The following is a 16,433-nucleotide window of genomic DNA, read 5'->3' as shown; positions in this document are numbered from 1 at the left end:
GTTACATACAGATTGTGAGTATCCCTTATCCAGCTTGGGATCAGCAATGTTTCAGATTTGGAATCTTTTTGGATTTGGGAATATTTGCACATACATAAATGAGATATCACAGGAATGGAATCCAACTCTAAACACCAAATTCATTTATGTTTCACATATACCTTAAAAGATATATTTCAGCTGAAGGGGGTTGCGAAAGTCTTTTTTCCCTTGGGGATGCTTTTGTGCACCTCTTTTAACTGAAGCTGGTCATATGAGTTCGGGATGGAATTTTCCACTTGTGGCATCATGACAGTACTCAAACATTTTTGCTTTTGGATTTTGAGCATTTGAGGAATTTTGAATTTTGAATTAGTGGTGCTCAACCTGTATATATTTATAACTTCTAAAACACAATTACTAAGACTGTCTACACAACCGATGTTAAATTAATATCATATTTTAAGGCTTTAAATTATTTTGCATTCTGTTTTTGCTAGACAAACAGAACTGCATGCCTTCTAAGAAATGCACCTTTGGGGATAACTGACTGACAATCTTATTTTTAATTGGCCTCTTGTCACTTTTTATTTGCTCAGGTATGTGTGTCTTCTGTGTTGTAGGGCTATAGTGTTGACAGAATGAGTTTTGATTGGTTAAGTGTGTGCATTTTTAACTTTTTGAAATTGGGGTTAAGGTCATGTAAGAATCAAACATGTGATGTTCTCTGTTGTAACTTCTCCTTCTTTTGTATAAAAGATTATAATACATCATAGTTAATTGATGCCAATTAATAGTTGATGAAAAAATAAATTGGTAAGAATAAGTGTAAAAATCTAGGTTTCACCTAAGAACATTTCTCTTGTCAAAGGTGTTCAAGCAAAGAATAATTTTCCAATCAAAGGCCCTTGGAAAATTAAAATGAATCTCACCCAAGCAAGTCCCACTTTCCCTAATGAAATATCTAGAGAGTAGCTGCTTTGTGCTAGTACCTGGGCTGAGCTCCAGGGATTCAAAGATAAATTAGACAATGTATCTGCTACCAAGGAGTACATACTCTTGGAACTTGTCATTCAATTAATATGTTCTCTAGAAAAGCAGAAATACTGTACAATGAAAATGACCAGGGATGGCAAGGCTCTAAAACTGGCATTTAGAGTCAAACAACAAGACTTGGTATAATTGTATAATATAATATCCTTATAAAAGTATTGTTTAGAAAAAAATGTGATACTTAAGACTCTTGTGCTAGCTATATCATAAAAGACTATAAACCTGTGAGTAGGAGAGAGCCATCATCAGTGCACCATATGCATAAATTGGGAGATAGGAGAGCTGAGGGAGAAAGGAATAAAACGCTGAACAGAAAGAAGCAGAGACTAGAGATGAAGACAAGACGCTGGTCCTCCAGAGGTTTAAGCAGCTCAGGACCCTCCTGTGATGTAAAGAACAAAGTCATTGCCTCCAAAAAGGATAGGAGAAAAGGTCTGGTCCTTGACTAAGAGTGCATGGTAGTCGCAAATCTGGGGGCTGCTTTTTGGCCGAGGGAGCAGCCATTTGAAGGCATATGGGAGAGAAGCACCCTTTTCCTATGTCTGAGATGCCAGCAAGGAAGGGACACTATATCAGTGAAGGAATAGGGGGCGTCCAGGAATCTGTGAGTCCTCTGAAAATGCACACAGAATGTGGGGTCTATTTTTCCATCTTTGCTGTATCTTCCTGCAAAAGAAGTTTCATAGATTCTACTAGATTTATGAGATGGTCTTATGTGAAATGGTCAACAATCACTGTTTTACAGCAATTAAAGTTGCTCCTGGGCCTACTAAATACTCAGGAAAGGTGAGGGGGTAGTGCCGATGCAAGGCTTTTTAAGGCTGGCATGAATGTAAAAGTTGATAAACATTTAGCAGAGGAATGACAGCTGAACATGCAGAAGAAGGAAAAGTCAAGCCCACGGGAAAGGGGCGACCTTTCCTGGCACAGGAAGACAAAGACAGACAATGCAAGTTTTTGGGAAGGAATCATGCGGTTTGACTTCCTGAAACCCAGGAGTGGAAAGAGGGAAGAAATTAAAATTTTTTTTTGTTAATTTGTCTGTTCATTTTTAATATTATCAAGTGAAGCTATCATAACATAGGTACATATACAGAATATAAGTTACTTAATTGGTGAAATATGATCTATTTTTTTAAAGAGCTGAGGCAGGGCTGGGCATGGTAGCTCACATCTGTAATCCCAGTACTTTGGGAGGATGAGGCGAGTGGATCACATGTGGTCAGGAGTTCGAGACTGACCTGGGTAACATGGCGAGACCCATTCTCTACTAAATATACAAAATTAACCAGGCCTGGTGGCACGCGTCTGTAATCCCAGCTACTCGGGAGGCTGAGGCAGGAGAATCACTTGAATCTTGGAGGTGGAGGTTGCAGCAAACCGAGATCGCACCACTGCACTCCTGCCTAGGTGACAGAGCAAGACTCCGTCTCAAAAAAAAAAAAAAAAAAAAAAAAAGCCGAGGCAGTTACACATTTTTGTGATTATGAGTGACAAATAAAGTAAATAAAGTTATACTTACTCAAAACCAAAAGTAACCATATCCACAAAAAAATCACATACAGTATTATGTTTTCAAAAGAAGATTAAAAAATAGCTTAAAAATGGCCTCTCTGGGAACTTGCGTTCACAATTCAGTGGATAACTGATCTTCACCTTCTGCTCATTGCATGTTTTAGGAAGAATAAAAAGAAACAGTGTGATTCTTGAGAGCAAGAATACTCTATGAAAAGAAAATAATCCATTTTCATATGATCCTGGAATAAAACAAGCTCTTTAAAAAATAAAACACTTTCGACCAAGAAAACAAAATGAAAAAAAGATTTCCTGAGCTCTTGGTACTGAAGGAGGCAGGATGTTTGTACATGTCCCAAATCCTACTGGCAAATGCTGTGCTCTGTGGATCTCAGAGCAGTGAACTCAGAGTAGATGCTAAGGAACCCCACCCAGCCCCCGCCCGTCTCACCCGGAACTCCTCTGCTGTCCTCTCCTCTAGAGGGCAGTGTTCCATGTACAATTCCACTTAGAAAAAAGTGTCAGTTTCCCTGGTGCGTCTTAATGTTGTGGGGGTGAGATGAGTCCGATGATAATTCTAGGATTAGACTCCTTGGTGCAGCAAGACCCATGGCGTTTCATGTCTCACACATATCACAGGGGCCCTGGTGCCAGTCTTGACCCTACTTCTCATGTATCTCAAATGTCCTTGGCACTCACAGTCAAGTCTTTCAGAGACAGCTGCCATCTGCTTTGGGATTGGGTTTCCGCACTGCTATGATCTAAATGTGTCTCCCCCAGATTCAAATGTGGAAGCTTCATCTCCGATGTAATGGTATTGACAAGTGGGGCCTTAGGAGATCAGGTCATGAGGGTGGAGCCCTCATGAAAGTTATTAATGAATTAGAAAAGAGGCTTCACATCACATTTGCTCCTTTTGTCTTCCCTCCACTCAGCCACGTGAAGATACAGGGCTCAAGGCACATCTTAGTGGCAGAGACAAGGGCCCCCACCCAGTGGACTGAAGTGATTTAAAAACAAAGTCCTAAAACCACACTTGTAAATTGATACAAAAAGGAAAAGAAGTAATAGGATAAAGAAATACTATGTAAATTAAACTACTTAAAGCTATTCATCTTCAGCACTCCTGAGAAACTGCAATCTACAGAATTGAGGACTAACACTGTAAAAAACATTCCAATTTATTTATCTTGCACTCATAGTTGAATGAGTGTATGTTTCATATTTTACAAATTTGCCGTGAATGAAAGAGGAAAGTCAGGCATCTGTAACGGTCTAAGCAAAAAGCATCTGGCTTCTGCTGACTTCTGGCAACCCACCCATGCCAGTCAGCAATGCTCTCCTCCTCCTGCTGATCCCAAGCACCAGGCTGCACAGAGTTCCACTAGTTCAAACATTCTCCCAGGCAAGGATAACGACTCAACGTTTAGGCTGCATAGACTCTTGGGGCTAATATCCCATATGCATGAAAGGAACAAATAGAAATGCCACTGAGTGAATGCTCAATGCAGTCTCCCCAGTTGCTGTCCGTCTGAAAGGGCACTCATACTTCACATCAGCCACTGCAAGGATGGACAGTGGCTGGCAGTGGAGGCTAATACAGCTAACACTAGAACCACATGATTTAGGAGGAATTTGGGACAGGAAATTTGTAAGAAGAAACATTCCGGGTATTCTAATTTGTGGTGAATTTACAAGTTAGCTGCCAATTGAGAAGTGGGACTCAATTGCACAAAACATCATACTCCTAGCTTTTTCCAATCCAGATAATCTATCCACAGGAAACAGTTAAAATTCTGATAGGATTGCATACATGGCCACAAGCCTATCTGTGCCATCTTTGAGCTTCTCCTGGACGACTCTAGTAGCTGTGGGATTCCTGGCTGCTATGCTAGCCTCTCCTTACAACGCACCTTCCAGATGTCTGCCAGTTACTGTGTCAGGGAAGAGTCTCTCTTCAGGTCACTTTCCTGCTTTAGAGTTAAATATGGAGTGAAGATCAGATTCCCTTGCATGGCGCACAGCCTCTTTAAAACCTGTCCCCTATTACCTTTTTGTTCTCTCCTCCTGACACTCAACCCCACGCCTTCCTGCTTCCAGTCCCTCACCCCAGATGCCACCTGCTGTTCCCCATCATCTAGCCTCTTACACCGAAACTTCTAAGACCAGATCAAATGGCATCTCTTATCAGTGGCTTGCTGTGAGCCTTCCATTTCTCACAGCTGTGTGCTCACAGCATTTAATCGCGACTTCTACCAAGCCCTTTCCATACTGATCACAGCAGCTCCCTGGTTCCCCCCACATGCCATCAGGCTTTCCCTGTGTGGATGCTGTTTCAGTCATCTTGGCTCCCATGCCTACAACAGGGCTGGATCTGAGCAGATGTGCAATATCATAATGCCCCTGACAACTGAAATTATCATGTTATAATAAAACATCTACAGCTAACATTTATTGATTGCCTATAATGCAGGAGGAACGGGGCCAAGTATCTGATGCATTTTATGTAATTTAATCTTTAAACAATTCTGAGAAGGTGCTACTTTCTCATTTTATAAGTATCCTGAGATTGAAAACTGTTTACTTTTCACAGGCTCTCGGTACTGTTGGGTGGTAGAACAGAGATTTAAACCAGGTCTTCGTGAATCCAAATCAATGTCCTTTCCAAAAGAAATGTGCAAATTCAATCTGCAGGGCACTTTGATTTCTTTTAAATACATTACACATTTTCACAGTTTGATATTCCACATATGTGACAAATTCTATTGGCATAGAAGTATTTATAGCCTTGGTTTTGCAAAGAAAGGCCTAATCTTGGCAATTGGCTACAGAACTTATAATTTTAAACTTCTTTGAAAGATTTTACACAAAAAAACTTAAAATATTAATAAATATTAGTCTCCTATATTTAACCTACTGCAGACAAAAGTTCTTTAAGAAACTTTAAAAAAAAATATTTTAAAGGAGGAAGGTTGGTGAGCATGAGAAACAGCTGAATCTCATTCCTGGAAATGTATACTTGTGGTTTTAATGGAACTTCAAATCCCGTATATAGAAAAAGTAACAGTAATACTTTAATGAAAGACATTAAGGATGCAGTGAAAAAGCTCCAACTTAAATTCCGACCATGAAGTTAGAACTATCACAAAAAATAATTTGTTTTTATTGTCACTACTTTTCTCTCCCTAAGAAGGCCTATGTGATGGGCCAGTTTATTTTATGAATTTATATCAGAATGTATGGCCTCATATCAACAAAAGGGGCTTGCTTGGATTACCACAGGACATAAATGGGCTAGATATGCTTGCCTCTCCTCTCCTAACTGAAATGCAAGTTAATAGGAGGTAGCAATATTTGCATTTCCAAGGAGGTGGATAGAAAAAGAAACAGAAAGGGGGATTTCAGCTTCTGGTGAATACTTCCTTTAATATTAAACCTCTAGCCCGGCGCGGTGGCTCAAGCCTGTAATCCCAGCACTTTGGGAGGCCGAGACGGGCGAATCAAAAGGTCAGGAGATCGAGACCATCCTGGCTAGCACAGTGAAACCCCGTCTCTGCTAAAAAAAATACAAAAAAAAAAAAAAAAAAACCAGCCAGGCGAGGTGGCGGGCGCCTGTAGTCCCAGCTACTTGGGAGGCTGAGGCAGGAGAATGGCGTGAACCCGGGAGGCGGAGCTTGCAGTGAGCCGAGATCCCGCCACTGCACTCCAGCCTGGGCGACAGAGGGAGACTCCGTCTCAACAAAAAAAAAAAAAAAAAATTAAACCTCTCCAACAACAACAAGTACTAAAAGCTCTGCAACACCCCCAGGGAACCAAATTCAACCACACAAAATGACCTTTAACACTTTTACCTCTCCTAAGAAATGTTTAAATCCAAGCAACATTTGCATACTTACTTTCTCAGTTTTTGTCTAATCTCTGAATCTTTAATTTCGTTTTGAAGATCCTCAAAGTTCTTAACTGAAGTCAAATTACAGAAAACTCTGAAGTCAACATATGGTGGGATCCCGTGGTCTCTACCCCTTTGAATGATGGTGGCAGCCGAGTCCACTGCTGCAGAATAAGCCTCGGAGAAGAGCCTCTGGGTCAGCTCAAGACTTAGAAGGTAGGAGGGTGCCCGCCATTTAGCAGCCACGCCAAACAGCCCCCGCAGGACCGGGTCTATCCCACCTTCCTTAATTATTCTGGATGGTGAAAAGAGCGCTTTATTGAATGGAAGGTGGCCTTCGGAAATTTCACCTAAGGTGTCATTCAGTCGGTAAAGAATAGGATTGATTAATATGTGGCCAAATCTAAAGGCTGCAGTAGCAAAAGAGTTAATGATGCCCGCATTCACGTTGGGGTTGTAGCCCCGGTAATCCCTCAGCATCCTAGTGCCAGGGTCCCCCAGGACCTTAGGCAGCCAGTGGCTGTAGGTGATGTGCTGCAGCTCTGCACCTACGATCTTTCTGGCTTCCTGGTAAACCGTGTCTCCGTCCCAGTGGGGGTTTAGGGCGGACAGCTCCGTGGCCACCCTGTTGTGTTCCCGGAACCACAGGGTGTGCATGGCGGTCAGAGCCAGATGCTCGTTGACCCGGTGGTCCCCGGCCAGGAAACAGGGGCTGTCCTGCTCGTGCCGCTCGCACCCAGTGGGTGGGTCTGTAGAAAAGGGCAGTAAGTGCTTTCCCGAAGGAGGCCAAGGCAAGCCTGTCCTCAGGAGTCCCCGAGGCACCGAAGGGTCTCTGAGAGCCTGCGATTCCCGATCCGAGCTCCCGTAAACATTGGAGCCATCGATGTAGGCTGTTTGCTGGTTGATCTGCTCTCGTGCATAGACTGAACCCACCTTCGCGGAGGGTCGGCCACTGGCACACGCGGGGCTGGAGCGCGCGAAGAGCATGCAGGGCGCGTGGGTCCCCCGGGGGTTGGCGTGCCGGGTGTTCATGGGGAAGCACGGAGGGTCGTTGGTGCAGACGGAGCTGCAAGGCAGCCCATCCAAAAAGCGGGCTGTGCTCAGCGCGGGCACTGTGTGGTCCAAGTCGTGCTCTAGAAACCAGCCCCAGTGCATAAGCATACGTGTGTAGCTGTGGTCAGGGGTGACGGCCGCCGCGCGCGCCCACACTGTAGCGACCAGCCGGGGCGACGGGAGGGGCTGGCGGGAGCCCACGGGAAGGCCGAGCCCGCGGGGCGAGCGGATGCCGTCCTGGTAGGCGGGTTGCAGCAGGCGCGCGAAGGCGGTCAGCGCAGCGCCCCACGTGGGCTGCTGCAGGTTGTTGCACGTGCCGTCGTGGGCGCGGTACTTTCCGTGGAAACATGGGTGGGAGCAGTTTGGCAGAGGCCTGCGAGCTGTGCATCCAGATAAACTGGCGATGAGGCCGAGGGAGCGCGGGGACACCAAGTCATTATACCGGAATTCTGAAAGACAAGTGGCAAAGGCCATGAGAAGAGCGGGCCTAGGAGGGCGCGGGTAATTTGGAACTCCAGGTGCTGCGGGAACACCCCGCCCGCCCTGGGTGGACAGAGGCCCCTCTTACTTCTAACAACCTTTCGTTAGGTCACAACAAAAGGGGGATTCATTCTATAACACTAAAAGATGTTTCCAGAAGATCCCTGGATTATTTTTGTGTTGTTCATCCTGTAAACAATGGCTAGCTGCTAGAAGAAGCAAAATGGAAAGAGAACACGTAACCAGCTACTAACTTCTACTCTGTTCCTTTACAAGAACGATGTTGGCAAGGATTTGTTCATCCACATCCCAGAATTGTTTTGTTGATTTTTGTTTGTTTCATTTCAGAATTTTTTCTCTCAAGTTTTGTGCTTCTAGAGAACAAGATCAAAGAAATGTCACTATGGATCATGTGAATATTAACCCACATGATACTCGACAAGGAGGGATTAAGCAGCAACTTTCTGAACTACTATAAGCTGTCATTCCCTGGCAAACAGGCAAAATAATAAGGGACATGCTTGGAGCTCTACCTTTTAACAGGGCTTAAAATTCCAGCATTCTCCCAATGCTACAAAGACTGTTCACTAAGTCGTACGAAAAGTTACCATCTCTATTTAATCCCCAGAAACTGGCAAGCAATAATGGGACCATCTGCACTTTATCCGTGTTAGCCAGTTCCTGGCTGGATCCTGAGATATCCTAATCTTGGGAATCTGGATATTTTGGCTAAAGAAGCTTTGAAAACCCATCATACTGGCTGACCAGGGACAGTCATATGCCCATTAGGGAAATTGTACAGAGCTCCAAGGACTGAAGCAAGCTCACAGATAGGCCTTCTGCACCATGTCTCGGTTGGTTTTCTGAAGGAGAATAAAGAAAGGGTAAGCCGATAGAAGTTGATGCTGTATTCACAGCACAAATAGTATATAGCAAAGAATCTTCATTTATTTCATTTGAAAGAGAACAACTTAGAAAATCGGAAAGCTTTCTATATCATCTCATTTGACATTTACTAAGTAGATGTCTGGTTTTAAGAAGAAATACACAAGAACTTGGATATACCAAAAAGCAAAACAACAACAACAACAACAACAGAAAAAAAAAAAAACAAAAATCAAAAGAATTGGGGAGGGATTATAAATATTATAAGTGGTAGAAGAAATTTCAAGTAAATTCACTGAATGATTCAGGTGATTACAAGGATAAAGTAGAAGAATATTCCCCTGGTAATAAAGCATTTCTCTGTAAGACACAATAATATCTTTTACATTTGAAACACAAGTTCACTTAATATGTTTCCTAAATTTGTTCTCTATACATATAACTGTCAAAAGCTGAGACAAGTTTGAATATATATTTATCATCCTTACTTTGGAATTACAGTTCCTATGAGAAACATCTGTATTTATTTGGTAAAAGTAATAAGTAAATTAATTTCTAAATCCCAAGATATTCTGGAGATTAAAAGTTCAGTGTCCATTGCTAAGGTGGTAGTCAGTTTTTCTGTGGGCAGTAGGCTGAGAACAGAATGGCTTTGCAGCTGACCTTTGCCTTCCAAGTCCACAGTGAGCCCCTGCTTCGCACGTTCCCGTATCAGCTGCAGCGTGTGCTCAAAAATCTCCCCTGCTCTTGCTGTTTCCACAATCAGTGGATCACGCGGGTAATGAAACTGAACCAGCAGGTCACTGGAGGTGTGAAGTTTTCTGCAAATGACAAAATACATGATTCTTTACAAGGCAAGACTGCAGAATCCATGAAGCTTGCAAATACTGTGCATTTAAAAAGGCATTTCCCAAACGTTCGAGAAGAATGAAAGCTCCACCACTACCATAGAAGCTCTACAGAGGAGCTGTGGGCTCTTTTCCTATTTTGGTAACAACTTGATTCCAAATGTTAGTCCCAGTGCTGAACTCAAAAATATATGTTTTTAATGAATGGATGATTTAAACAATAGTTTTATGCAGTAAACAACATCCATGGTGGGGTTCTAAACTGGAGGGATCAGTCAATGAATGGATTCTAGGGGGCTCAGCAAACCTTCTGAAGTACTATGCAATACCCTCGGTCTGCAGGACTTGGCATTTTGTGTCTTCTCTTTTCCTGAGTGTAATCTCCTAGAAATTCCCGCTTGCGTTTAGAATCCTGCTCAGGCCTCACTCTCCCTGTAGAGTTTCTCTGAGAGCTCTGACAAGCTATCACTCCATCTTCTCTATTACTCCTGTATCCTTAAATATGTCTCTTATATACTCAGTAAGATGTACTTGAACTGCTGACATATTGTCTCCTCTGCTAAAGAACGAACTAGGTTACTGATGAGATGTTGACCTATTATTGATCTTGTATCCCAAATACCAAGCCCACTGACCAGCACTCAACAGCAGTCTATGCACATTTGTAGAACTGAACCAAATATGTTAAAAAGAAATTTAAAAGCACTGAGAATTTGAAGCAAACTGTTTTACAGACTTTGGTCAACTGAGGTGCATCTCATCCTCTATGTCTTGAATCTTAATAACTTGAGGTCACAGAATAATAATAATTATGCTAGTAGCTCACTTTGGTTAAGCACTTTCTATTCTCCAGGCACTGCTGAAGCACTTTTTACATATTATCTCATTTTTTCTTCCTAGCAAACACATCCATGAAGTAGATCCTACTGTTATCCCAATTTTACAGGCAAGAAGCCTGAGGTACAAAGATGTTAAGTTATTTGTCCAAGGTCACCCAGACAGAAAGTAATGAAGTGAGCAATCAAGGAGAGAATATAAATTGGCTGCGTGGCTCTAGAACACATGCCCATGACCACAAAGCCATTCTGTTTATGGATGTGCAGGAAGCCAGATGAGACTCAATTTGGGATTTTACGATGTCCCTTTTTGACCACTAACTGCAAATACTGAATATATACTTCATTCCATTATGATAAAACCAACAATCATTTTTTTTGTTGTTGTTAATACATCCTGATGTCACTAACACAGAGAAGTTAATGGGATTGGAAGTTTTCACTAGTCCACAAACATTCCAATTCAAATTAAAATAATGTAAAATGCCAAATATCCTAAACATAATGTTTGTCATAGGCTCCCAGTTTATACCGAGGTGTGTTCAACTTAATAATCATTCTCAATTCACACATTCAGGAGCACTGCATCTGACACTGTTTGGTGGATGCTGAGGTAACAGAGCCCATTACCTAGTATCTATTGTCAACCTACATAGCATGGACCTTTGGCATAAATTAATGCCATTTATATTCTATGGGGAAGAAGTTTCCCCTTTTTTAGGGTGAACTGATAATGATGGCTAGCCCAGATGGTGACGCATACACAAGGACTAAAGAAAGCACTCTTCTGCAATCTTATGCACTATAATGTGACTTATGGAGATGATAAAAACCAAGTAGAACAGAAATGAAAAAAAGTTTTCAATCTATATAAAATAAATTCTTACTGTGAAAATAAATGTCTTCGTGTGGAGTTAATTGCACTGTCAACTCTCTGTACAGCATCAAGAATGGAAGACTCAACAAAGTCATCGCCAGCTTGTCCACCCTGTATAGCTTTGAAAATCAATTCCATGATTATAAATATCAAACAGACCTTGAAGTTAGGCATGATATGATATAAATGGCATTACATTTTTAAGAGAAAACCTCTAAGACAATGAAAATGTTATACAATATCTACATGATAATGCCCATTGCAGAGAGTAGGTAATTATCTTGAAGTAAAGCTTCATCTAACAATAACAATGTTATTTAGGGAATTAAATTATTCCAAAATGTAGTAAGGCTATGTGAAATATTTCCTTTTGAACAACGCTGATTCACACGGGATCCAAGTTTGTCAGCAATTTGTCATCTTGGAGAAGGTATGAAATACCTATCTCTTCAGCCACCTTGCTTTAATGTTAAACATTAAAGCAAAGTGAATATTGTTCCATCTAACAGAGGCTTCTTAAGGCAAGAATTGAACTCTCAGTAAGATTTATGGGAAAATTAATTTATGCTTTTTTATAGCTCTCCAACATGTGAAAATACTGCAAAGTTGAATCCTATAGACAAAGGAAGCTATTTACTTACAGCTGATCATTTCCAATCTATTGAATCTTCTTCAAATAATGGTTTAAGAAGTTTAACCATAAAGGAACAAATACTAAATAAAAATTATTATGAATGAATATTTACAGTTCATATTAGATATATAATCAGCACAGTATCTAATTCATTTTGAGATATTAAAAGTAGAGTAACATTTTATATGACACAGACAATGAAAACAATAACTTTTTAGCGCTGCTAAATATTGAAAGCAAAAGTCGATATAGCTTTAAATGTTGAGTTTGAAATTAATGTCATTTAGGGGAAGTAAAAGTGATTACAAACTTAAATAGTAATAGGAAGGTATTGTATGTATTATCAAAAAGAACTCACAATGAAGTAACTAATGTAAGCCTAAGTCAAGGTGTTACCACAATATAGTATGGTGCTATTATAAATATATGTATCTATATATGTGTTTATATACATATTTAAGCATATATATTTCACAATCGGTGTGCCCATATAGCATTCTATATCTAGATATTACAGGAAAATTCCTGTATATTATGACCATCTATATACCCTAGATTTTATTGTCTTAAAAAGACCACTAACATAAAACAATGTAAAGAAAAAAAATACCAGTGGTATGGAAATATTATAAGGAAAAAATAAAATTCAGGACTATACTGAAAATCCTTCTTGGCAAACTAGATTATGTGCAGCAATTGTGAATAAGTAGGTGGCTCCATTGTCAAGTCATTGCAACCTTTATCATGACCACAAGATTGAGGCTCAAAATGGCCAATGCTTTTCCTAGTCCAAAAAATACATGGGATTGACCACATATTAGCTAAAGATAATTGAAAGAAAAAAACACAAAAATTGATTAATTCAATTGGATGAAATTAACAATTTCCTTTCAAGTAAGAATATGAACAAAATAATAAATGACACAAATAGCTGACAATATTTGCAATCTCAAACTCTGATGCAGAAATGATATTGTGTTTCATACAAAGAAACCTTATAATACACTAAGAAAAAATATATAGGCAAGTTAAAAAGAGGAAAGCTCAAAAGTTAATAAGGATATAACATGCTCAAAATCACTTGTAACCTCAAAAATGAAATTTAAATTGTCAATGAACTACCATTTTATGCTTATTCTGGAAAAAAATAAAAAGCTGGTTAAAGCCAAATTTTCTCAGAAGTGAGAGTTCCTATAAATCCTCAGGCAGCCTGATAGGACTGTAGAATGGACACCTATTTTGGGGATTGTATTTAGAGCCTTTTTTGGCTGGGAGGAGATGGCGTTTGTTACTTAGTAAAATTACATATGCACACATCCTCTCATCCAGCAATTTCAATCCCATGCATATATGTAGAAAAATTATAATTGAAATCCACAAGGGTATGTATGAGAATGCTTATTGTAGCTTTGTGCAGTAGGAATTGTAGAAAATTGGTTGTACAGCAGTGGAAGTGTGGGTGTATTAGTCTGTTCTCACATTGCTATACAGAACTACCTGAGACTGGGTAATTTACAAAGAAAAGAGGTTTAATTGGCTTACAGTTCCTCAGGCTGTACAGGAAGGATCACTGGGGAGGTCTTAGGAAACTTACAATAGTGGTAGAAGGTGAAGAAGAAGGAAGCACATGTTACACGACTGGAGCAGTAGAGAGAGCAAAGGGAAAGAGGCTACACAATTTTAAACAACCAGATCTCGTGAGAATTCACTCACTATCACAAGAACAGCAAGAGGGAAATTCACCCCAATCACCTCCCACCAGGCCCCTCCTCCAACATTGGGGATTAAAATTTGACATGAGATATGGGCGGGGACACAAATCCAAACCAAACCAGTGTGCAAGGAAAATGTGGTGGATGTCCAACGTGCATGCAACAGTTAGAATTGCAAGTGCATGCAACAGTTAGAAAATGTGGTGGCTGTTCAACGTGCATGCAGCAGTTAGAATTGCCTTGCATATGTGGACAGACACTTAAAAGATGCTTAAGGTAAAAATTAGAAAACTAGAAAGAGATTACCATAAAATGATTGAATTAAAATATATAATACTTAGATGTAGTATAGTTGTTACATATATAGCAAGGATGACGGAAACAGAGTATGGACATAAAAGGGAATGAATTAATTAGTTAACTGAGTAATTAATATAATTACTGTGATTGGGAGAAAATAATACTATAAATATAGCTACATTAGTCTGCTTATGTGTTCAAAAAAAGTCAGCAGGAATGAGCCTACTTAATTTACTTTTACCTCAGAAATAAAGAAAGTAAAATCAATCAAATCAATATGCACTGGCATGTATGACTTGATTATTTAATCAACATATTAGCTTTTCTTTGTCCCTTTTACTCCTTCACTTTTGGACCTCAAATATAGAAAGCATCATTAACTACATGCTTCTGTTTGTGTCAGGTATTGTCACTGGGCTGCTGCATCTGGGACAAAATATGTTATCAAAGGTCTACTTGGATTGGGAAGTAAGAAGGTTGTGTGCTAGGACTGAGTTACCCTACAGGACGTAGTGCTATTGAGATGCCACAATTTAAAAGGCTATTCACTATGGTGGACAGAAGTTGATGTAAAGTATAAATTTCAGGAAATCATCATTTAATATGTGAATGTGAATTGGATTGATATTTTTGCTTTTATTCTATTTATAAAATTGTTTTGCTGTTATAGTTGTATAAGATTTACAAGCATGGGGATTTTACAGCCCTTGTCTTCATCTTTCAGCTCATCCATTAAATGAAGAGAGCAAGCCTTGCTCAGCACAGAGCTCAGGGCTGATGTTGATTATCAGATAGCAAAGACACGCAAAGTTCTTTCAAAACTACAATGCACATATAAGGTGGCTTTCATGATTAATGTGTTTTAAAACCCAGAGGCAATCTGTATCCTCACATGATTATTAATTGATACTGTGTTATACTGTCATTTCCTTCAATATCATTTGCTATTTATCTATAAGAATCAGAAGTCAACCAGCATGTAAAAGTGAAAAGGAGAAGAAAATTTAAAAAATGGAATACTATGCAATAGTCTTTGAAATATTTAAACTATACAAATAGAAAACACATAAAGTTGTTCAGATTCTTAAAACCACATTAAATACATGATGTATTCAAACAAAACATTTTGATAACAAAGTTTTCTCGTTTTATGTTAGTTATGATTTTTTTAAGTTTATGTGGTTTAAGAGTAAACTAAAACTAACTCTTTTATTATTCATTTGATTTCAGTGTTATTTGGTACAAATTGCAAAAATGGTTTTATAAATTTCTTTAGAACAGCACTGTGTTATGTAAGTAAATCCAGTGTGTTGGGGACACATTAGAATTAATCAATACTGTTGTAGTTATTTGTCTCAAAAATCATCTCAGTTAATGGTCTAAGGAATAGACTAATCAGAAAATTCTGAGCATATTCTCCATCATTTTGTGCAAACTTTTACAGGAGTAGAGGGACAATTAGATTATTTTCTTTGTTAAGTCTCAGGGTTAATAAAATGAGAAAAGGCCTCAGTAGATTTACAAAATAAACATGTTTAAAGTTATTGATGCACATCTACTTGCAATCCTATCCTTGTATCTATGAGGCTATCACCATTATTGATGGTAAAATCAAATGGTAATATTGAGTCCTTTCAGAAAAGGGGGAGCTTAGGCCACGTGGCCACTCACTGCTCTGCATGAAAGGCCTGGTTCTGGGTCACTTGGGGACTGAACCTAGAGATGGGATGGGAAAACTAAACAGCTGTGCTCCTCTGTCACCATTGCTAAAATACACCTAGACCTCAATAAAGGCTGAGATTTTTTTCGCAATTACCAATGGGGTTTTGAGTATTTTTTTATCCTCCCCTTTTTCCCCCTGGGGAAGAAAATTAGCAGATGATGTAACTATCATAACTAAATAGGTCTTATCACTCTCAGTCTTTCCCTAAAAAGAATGATGCTAACACTGACATATGTGAGGGCTGTCCTAGGACACCAGAGACATGACCACAGCATACACACTGATGGTAATGACTGCCTTTATGAAATCATTTTCTTTCAACAGCAGAGAATCTGTCTTACTCATCACTTTGCATCATTAAACATGGAAACGAATTCATTGCCCTGGAGAGCTCCACTGTTTTTCACAGACTGGAAAAGGAAAGGCACCATCTACTTTGTTTAAGGTTATGGTGCTCAGATTACAACTTTTTAATTGTTTTCTTTATAATGTTTAAACTATTCAAACACTACAACACCAAAAATCTGGAAATGCTACTTACACATATTAAAATGTATATGTTAAAATTTTGAGAGCGTTTATCTCAGGATAGAAGTATGTGGTCACTATGTATTTTATGTACAAAATGGATGAGAAATGTGTTACTTTT

General features: G+C 39.6%; 1 protein-coding gene across 12 annotated transcripts in view; it reads right to left on the bottom strand.

Annotated features, from left to right (window-relative positions):
• PXDNL (peroxidasin like) overlaps positions 1 to 16,433 on the bottom strand; it is a 381,495-nt gene that overhangs the window by 97,930 nt on the left and 267,132 nt on the right. For all 12 annotated transcript variants that reach the window (XR_001885752.1, XM_017872753.1, XM_017872754.1 and 9 more), the window contains 3 exons: positions 11,426 to 11,534; positions 9,518 to 9,675; positions 6,444 to 7,938 (listed from right to left, as the gene is read on the bottom strand). Coding sequence is in view for 11 of the 12 variants with exons in the window: in XM_017872753.1 (XP_017728242.1) it covers positions 6,444 to 7,938; positions 9,518 to 9,675; positions 11,426 to 11,534 (1,762 nt within the window). In the remaining variant the exon portion in view is untranslated. The remainder of the gene's footprint in view (positions 1 to 6,443; positions 7,939 to 9,517; positions 9,676 to 11,425; positions 11,535 to 16,433) is intronic.

Source organism: Rhinopithecus bieti, unplaced genomic scaffold (genome assembly GCF_001698545.2).
Source record: "Rhinopithecus bieti isolate Rb0 unplaced genomic scaffold, ASM169854v2 scaffold_6979, whole genome shotgun sequence".
Classification (NCBI taxonomy): domain Eukaryota; kingdom Metazoa; phylum Chordata; class Mammalia; order Primates; family Cercopithecidae; genus Rhinopithecus; species Rhinopithecus bieti.
The sequence above is the reverse complement of the archived record's forward strand: the minus strand, read 5'-3'. Positions and strand labels throughout refer to the sequence as shown.